Source organism: Merops nubicus, unplaced genomic scaffold, assembly GCF_000691845.1.
Source record: "Merops nubicus isolate BGI_N331 unplaced genomic scaffold, ASM69184v1 scaffold23458, whole genome shotgun sequence".
Lineage (NCBI taxonomy): Eukaryota > Metazoa > Chordata > Aves > Coraciiformes > Meropidae > Merops > Merops nubicus.
The window spans coordinates 15,653-23,469 of NW_008625628.1; the positions used below are offsets into that span (position 1 = coordinate 15,653).

Below are 7,817 nucleotides of genomic sequence, written 5' to 3' on the forward strand. Positions count from 1 at the left end.
GCAGCTGCCCAGAGAGGCTGTGGAGTCTCCTGCTCTGCAGAGACTCCAAATATGCCTGGACACCACCCTGGGCACCCTGCTGGAGCAGAGGGGTTGGAGGAGATGCTCTCCAGAGGTCCCTTCCAGCCCCACCACGCTGGGATTTGGGGCTTCTGTGATTCGCGTTAAGTCACATTGATCAAAAATATCTGATGTGAGAAGCAGGAGAAAAGCGTGGCAATAAATAACAGAAACAGAAGCTTTGCTTCAGACCCTGGCAAAAGCTGAAGATCTTATCTTGGGAGAACAAAAGGCCTCACGGCAGATGTTGACAGTCTGCTGTACAGAGTCTTTTCTGATTTGTGTTTTCTTCAGCGAGTCAAATCTTGTTTGTGTGCATCTCATTTCTGGCATTCACATGAGACCAAAAGATTTCCCCAAACCAGAAAACATTGGTAGAGGTTTGAGAGCTGTCAGCAAAGGAGGGGCTCCCAAAGCCCCTGTGCCCAGCTGGGATGCCTGAGGGGGCCGAGGACTGGGGCTGGGCTGCTGGGGGACCTGGGCTACATCGAGCCAGGACCCCATGGAGGGGACTGAAAACCCAGCAGGAGCCTCTGCCCTGGAAGTAGGGCATGGATTTCATCAAAAGGAGGAACAATCTCAACTCCAGCTCCATCTGTGCCAAATTAGCACTCACCGGGGAGACGCTCCCGGGTCTGGTTCCTGCCTGAGGAGAAGGAAAGGGAAAAACTCTGTTCTGCTTCTTTGCTACTCCCTCTGATGTCACCCATGCCAGAGGACTGCTGACGTCAGCTGCACAGCCCTGCACTCAGGACAACCCTCTCCTTCTCCTTTTCATACCTAAAAGCATAAGAGCTACTGACACTTCAGCTAGATTTCAGATGTGCCCAGACGGTCTCGGATAAACCCGTGGAGCTGAACTGCTGCTGATTTTCTTCCTTGCCAAACAAAGACACGTGAGATTTGACAACATCCTGACCTTTCTCAGGCCGAGCTTCGCGGCGATCTCGTCCACGACCTCAGCTTTTGGATCTTCCAGGATCTCCAGGCTGTTCTGTGTGCTGATCTGCAGCAAAGAAAAACTCGCTGGTGAGACAGAACAGGAAAAAAAACACACACAACCCGTGGCCATGGTCAGGAGAAGAGGCAGAGGATGGAAGTGGAGGTTTGGGCTTCCTCCTGAGTGGTTTCACCTTGGAGACCTCCTCTTCTCACAGCCCTATCCTGCCAGATCTCTTCAGCTCCACGTGCAAACTGTGGTGGGGTTTATGAATGAAGGAGTCAGCATTGACCAACAGGCCGCTGCTGCTTCCAAGCACTTTGGAAAAGGCAAGAGATTATATCATTTTTCCAAAGTTCTGTGTGTTCCATGTGCCAGTTTAGTTTGTTTGAACCTCGGAGCAGCAGAGAGGCAGAAATCCAGGGAATCTGAGAGGCCCCGTGCTCTGAAAACACAGCTCCATCTGGGTGTGTTTCAGAGGGTGCCAGGAGATGCCGTGTCAAGAAGCACAGCAGAGGCTGTTTGCCAGGGAAGCAAAAGCTTCCTCCCTTGGACCAGGAACTTCCAGAGCTGGGGCTTGTAGCAATGATACTGAAACAGTGGGAATGGCTCTGCTCAGATTGGACAGAAAGGGAAGAACTTATAATAGGTTTGTAGTGCTGCTCTCACACACACGCTCCCAAAGATCTGTTTGTTCTTTTTCCATGACAAACCTGCTGCATTTCACTCTGCAGACATCATGAAGAGGAAGAAAACACACGACTCTCTGTGATATGTTTGTACACAGTGTGTCTGCACCCAGAAAACTGCCTTTGGCCAGCAGTGAAGAAGCCCTGTAGGCAAACCCAACATCCAGCCGAGCTCTGTGCTGTGGGCAACGTGGCTTTTTCTATTTGCCATCTCCATTTTCAGCTCTCTGACACCAAATTCAGCTGTTGGGAGCCAGGCTCGGCGGGACCCGCTCTGGCTGGAGCCTCCCGGGGGGGTGGGGGTGGGGAGTGTGGTGTGGAGCACTGCTGGTGGTGTGGAGCACTGCTGGTGGTGTGGAGTGAGCTGCTGGTGGTGCCGTGCACCATCTAGTGGGGACTCTGCCTGCTCCCTGCCTGCAGATCTCCTCGGCCTCTCCAGCCAGGCAGCAGGCTGCCTTTTTGTCTAATTAAGCTGCTTAAATTTCCCCCGAGAGCTGATAAGAAATTGAAGCAAGAGCCATGACTTTTTTTTCCCCAGTAGAGCATTTGTTTTCAAGCTGTTCTGTCTTATAACCTTAGAAACCCAGTGGCCAAGGAAACAAGTCAAATGAGTTACTCTTATGAAGCCTCTCTAGCTTTAAATCATCTAGTACTGTAAAAGAAAGTGTAGAAATAACAAAAAAACAAATCTAGGACTTAAAATTCATCAGCCATAACCAACAGTGACATAAATCATGGAATCATTGAATTGCTTTGGCTGGAAGAGACCTTAAAGATCATAGAATCCTTTAGGTTGGAAGGGATCTCCAAGATCATCAAGTCCAACCATTGAACCATTAGGGCTCTAAAGTCCTCTGCTAAAACAGATCAGAATCTGTCAGGGTTGGAAGGCACCACAAGGATCCCCCAGTTCCAACCCCTCTGCCATGAGCAGGGACACCTCCCACTAGATCAGGCTGCCCAGAGCCTCCTCCAGCCTGGCCTTAAAGACCCCCAGGGATGGGGCCTCAACCCCCTCCCTGGGCAACCCATTCCAGGGCCTCCCCACTCTCATGGTGAAGAACTTCTTCCTCACGTCCGGTCTGAATCTACCCTCTTCCAGCTTTGCCCCATTCCCCCTAGTCTACCCAAGAGCCTACAAAGTCCCTCCCCAGCTTTCCTGCAAGGCCCTCTGGAGATACTGGAAGGCCACAATAAGGTCACCTTGGGGCTGTTCAGTCTGCAGAGGAGAAGGCTCCAACTCTCTCAGCCTGTCCTCACAGCAGAGCTGCTCCAGCCCTCAGATCATTCTCATGGCCTTTCTCTGGACACACTCCAGCAGCTCCACATCCAAACCTGGATGCAGTGCTCCAGGTGGGGTCTCCTCATGGAGTCCCAGCATTTCTCCTGTCCTCACAGGACCGTTCTCCTTACGGAGCTGCGGCTGGAGATACCGGGCGAGGTTTCTCCAACACCAAAGTGTTTCTTTGCTCCCTTGGCTGTGTTTTTGCACTGCCACGGATGCCCCAGCACCCACCTTACCTGGGGGGGTTCGTAGATGGCAGCGACCTCGGCCCGGATGCCCAGGGGGATGTCTTTGTGCTCCGTGTACCGGCCGTACAGGTAGCCCAGGTGTTGGTTCCCTGTCTTCCTCCAGAAGTCGAGGAAGCGATCTGCAATTGTGTGGTTCTCAAACATGATGTTGTCAACATGCCTGTATTTCTGTTTTGACAAAGTTCAAGCGTCAGGCCCTTCCTCCACTCGCTTCCTTGCCCCTCTGCTTCATGCCAGCACCTTCCCAGCTGCCAGGGATGTGGCTCACCCCTACGGCAGGACCCTCCCCACATCCACAGGGAACGCTGCCTGGCTCCCTCCCCTCTCCCCCTCTGCTGCAGCTTCCCCCCCTCCAGCAGCACTCCCCAAGCAGAGCCCGCCACGGGCTGGGGTGTAGGAAGTGCTGGGCACCCCCAGCACCCTGTTAAGCTTGGTTTCTTTCCTAGGGTCCCTACCCCCAGAGGCTTTGCAGCTGAAAAATGACACTGAAATGTAAGAGGAAACAAACAGTGAGTGGCCTTTTGGATCCTGTGAGGAACAAGAGCAGATTCACCACTAGTGGTGCCAGCTCAGATGTCCTCCACGTCAAGAGGAAGCTGCTGAAACAGACACATTTTGGAGCCCTTTCCTGCAAGGACCAAACATCTCAACAACAGCCATTTCCTTGCCAACTGCCGAGACGCAAAGGCTTCTTGCTCCAAGTTGGCTGCTCTTGAAGTCATCTCTCCCAAAATAAAAGCTCCTTCTCAGCTCTAAGGGCAAGGGCTGCTGGGAGCTCTGTCTCACCTGCCTATTGAGAGTGATGGCACTGGGCTGGCACTTGGTGCAGATGCCTTCTGGCCAAGGACGGTGCCCTTCACAGCCTGACTTGATCTTGCAGCTGATGTTTTCCAAGGCAACAAATTTACCCCTGCAAGGCAGAAAAGGAGAAAGGTTGCTGTTAGCACAGTAAAGGCTTTTGGGGTCTCAAAGCAAAACTAGATATATCATAGAGGAAGCAGGGCAGAGGAGACACGGGGGCACCAACACTTTGCATCTTCAAAGGACCTCCAAGCTCCCCACAAACTCCTGCTCCGTGGTCCCCAAGTAACTGCTGCTCAGTGAGGGAGGCCAGGAGGCTGACGTGTGCTCCCTGACCCAGCTCCTCAGCAGATATCTGAGCAGGAGCAGAGATAGAAACCTCACAGGACCCTGCTCAGATAATGGATGCAGGAGGTGGGAAGTGACAGGGCAAATCAGAGCTCCTTTCATGTGCATGAGGCTTCCTGCGAAGGGAAGTCCCCATCAAATCAAAGTCTTACAGGCAGGAGCTGCATCTCAGAGACATTAAAAGAACCCCAGTGGTATTTAGGAACAGGAGGGAGGAGGTTACACCTCCACACAACTCATCTAATGTAATGGGATTACGTTGCCACAGGAGAAAAAAAAAGCACAACAAAAAAACCCCAACGATTTAATTTCTTCTTCTCACCTTTCCCCCCCCTCTTTTTTTTTTAATGTGTTGTTTTCTCCTTAGATCTTTTCTCCTCAGTTTGCCATTCAGTACTTGGATCTGATGAGATCTGCCTGTGCTTTCACTTGTATTTTAAAAAAGAAGCTACAAGTAGATCCCCCTAAACACAGAGATTTTTTTTTTCCCCTTACTTGTCTGCCCCGCCGGTCAGCTTCCTGATGTAGGCATGGAAGGACATATGCTTCACAGGAGGTTCCAGATGGTTTAAATAATCCTCATCAAAAGGCTGCCAAAAAAACACCACACAAAGAACAGCCAGGTCAGACACCTGTCTGGTAACACCCCAATTGCTGAGCAAACATTCTAGAGTCAACCTCGCTGCCTCTCCGTGTGGAAACAATCACAAGAATTTAGGCTCCATTTCAAGGCAGTGACTCCTGCACTAGAAGCAGTGGGGCCTTGCAACAGAGGGTTTGAGGATCACCTCCTGCTTCCACAACAGATTGCCTCCACAAATCAGAATGAGCCTCCAAGGCAAAATGCTTTTTCCTTTCATTCTCCAACTCCAAACAAAAAGCCCAGCTGCTCAAACACAGCCACAGACCCGCCAGGGAAGCAGGGGAACAGCCACCCCGCCTCGTGGCAGCAGGATCCCTGCTTCCTGGTGGAGGTTCTACAGCTCAGCAGGCTCGTAGGTGTCACTAAAGCCACCTTCAACCTGAGCAACACGTGGTTCAACTGGGAAGCGCTGGGATCCGGGAGAGAGGGGATGGAAGGAGAAGATCTGGGTGAGAGCGAAGAGGGAGGAAAATTGGAGCTTTTTGAAAGGAATTTGTTAAAGCCATTAGTAAAGAAAAGGAGTGTTGACCAGAGCAAAGCCAGGCTGAGAGCTTTAGTGATCCTGGATGGATCCACAGCAGGATTCCAACCCAGAGCTGCCCCCTCTGTGTGGGCAGCGCTCCGAGGGGAGGAGTTCACCCTGGAAGAAACCCAACCCAGGAGGAGGTGCTCTGGTGTGACCTCCTAAAACACCTTCTGGGGGCTCTTACCTCCAGGGGTACACAGTGCACGCATTTCCCCACAGGGCTGTGGTGACACCTACACCAAGAGAAAGAGAAACAGCATTTTAGTCAAGGTGGGAAGAGTCAGAGTGTAAAAGCTGCCCTAACCCTTGTGGTGTGGGAGATCTGCACAACCCCACAGCTCTGAGCAGCTCCCCACCCACCAGGGAACATCCCAGAGGGGTCACACCACAAGATAACGTCACATAGAGACAGCAACAGCTTTGGGTTACATCTGAGAGTCCCAGGTCAAGCTGAAACCCTCCTCATGTTAACGTCTGGGTCCCTGACAAGCAGCTCTGAGCAGCCAAGGGCAGGTCAGAGACTCCCCCGTGGCACGACCCTGCACTGGGCTCCTGCTTCCACTGGAAGAATTTGAAATCTCTCTCTCTCTCTCTCTCTCCCAGGGCTGGCCCAGGTGGTTTGAACAAAAAGACAAATGGAACATTTATCCTTTATCAGGGCACTGGAGGATGGCCTGGAACAAACAGGGGAGCCTGTGTTTATTTGCCAGATAAAGACCCGCTGGGTAAAATTACAAACCAGAGAGGAAAACTTCTCCTTCTGAGGCAACTGCTTTGAAACAAGCCCCAAACAACAACAAAATCTGCCCCAGCACTAGGTCAGTGCTGGCTTTTAAAGGCAGGCCTCCAGAGAGGAGGATGTTGGCTCTTGTCAAGGCAAAGAGGATGGGATCCAGTTGCAGAGGTGCTTTTAAAGGAGCATTGTGGTGGGTACTGTCAGGAAAGGAGCACTGAGGGCTGCTAATGCACTCAGCCAGCACCAGCATCCCCTCAGCTCGCATTGATCTGAGCTCACAAACACAGGAACAAGCCCAGACACACTCCTTTTAGCATAAATATCCACCACTGTGCTTTGGCTCCCTGCTAAGAACAATACCTTCATTTATTCTTCTGAAAAAGGCAGGCTAGCTCCAGACAATGCTCTTGCCATGGAGGGGTGGGTTTTGCCTTTATTGTTTTGATAATGGGGCATTTCCCTCGTTTCTCACCAGCCTGAAAAGGTTAAATAGGATTTTTCCAAGTAAAGGCAACCTCTCTCCAAACTTCCTTGCTGCTGTAAGCAATGAGGATAAACCACATGGAAGGCAACACAATGGGGGAGGACGAGGGGTTCTAGTTCAGAAAGAATTCCTGGTTGCCTTGAATTTTCCCCTGGAGCCCTTTCAGAAGTTACTCTGCAGAGGGGTCCAGCCCCAAGCCAGCAACCAGCACAGACACCAGACCAAGAGCCAACAGGGAGGCTGTTCATGATGAACAATAAAAAAAACCCACCATCCAGAGAGGGGACATTTTAGCAGCATCAGTGTGGATTGATGGTGGTATTAACTCACCATTGTATTAGTGCTTTCACAAAAAAATCCAAGCTGCTTTGTTTACCTAAGCCTCTCACAGCCAAGAGCCAGCAGAGCCAGACTGCTGTGTTTCTGGGAGCAGCATGGACCCCTTGGTTTCACAAAAAAGCTGCCAAAAACTAAAGAAGTGGAAACTCAACTCCCACTTCCACGTCTCTGCCACTGGATCCTTCCACTCATTCCCTCCACTTCTGTGTTTTTATGTGGAAAACTTATCAATGGCTCTTATCAATATCTACAGGGCAGGGGGCAAGAGGCTGGGGCCAGACTCTTGTCAGGGGTGCTCAGCAATAGGACAAGGGGCAAAGGGCACCAACTGGAACCCAGGAGGTGCCACCTGAGCAGGAGGAGAAACTTCTTTGGTGTGAGGGTGGCAGAGCCTGGAGCAGCTGCCCAGAGAGGCTGTGGAGTCTCCTGCTCTGGAGAGATCCCAAACCCTCCTTGAGACCATCCTGGGCACCCAGCAGGGGGGTTTGGACAAGATGATCTCCAGAGGTCACTTCCAACCCGACCATGCTGAGATTTGGTGACTCTGTGATACGTGTTAAGTCATATTGATTAAAAATATCTGATGTGAGAAGCTGAGACAGCAGCTCTGGCTGACAGCTTGTTTCACAGAGCCACAGACCAGTCTGGGTTGGAAAGGGACCTTTCAAGGTTGAGTCCCACCCCCTGCAGGGACAGGGACATCTGCAGCTAGAGCAGG

At 51.5% G+C, this 7,817-nt stretch overlaps 1 protein-coding gene across 1 annotated transcript in view; it reads right to left on the bottom strand.

Moving 5' to 3' along the window:
• NPLOC4 (nuclear protein localization 4 homolog (S. cerevisiae)) overlaps window positions 1-7,817 on the bottom strand; it is a gene marked incomplete at both ends in the record, with an annotated part of 25,944 nt that overhangs the window by 14,746 nt on the left and 3,381 nt on the right. The window contains 5 exons of the mRNA XM_008945749.1: window positions 980-1,066; window positions 3,211-3,390; window positions 4,009-4,132; window positions 4,867-4,961; window positions 5,725-5,773. Coding sequence (XP_008943997.1) covers window positions 980-1,066; window positions 3,211-3,390; window positions 4,009-4,132; window positions 4,867-4,961; window positions 5,725-5,773 — 535 coding nt within the window. The remainder of the gene's footprint in view (window positions 1-979; window positions 1,067-3,210; window positions 3,391-4,008; window positions 4,133-4,866; window positions 4,962-5,724; window positions 5,774-7,817) is intronic.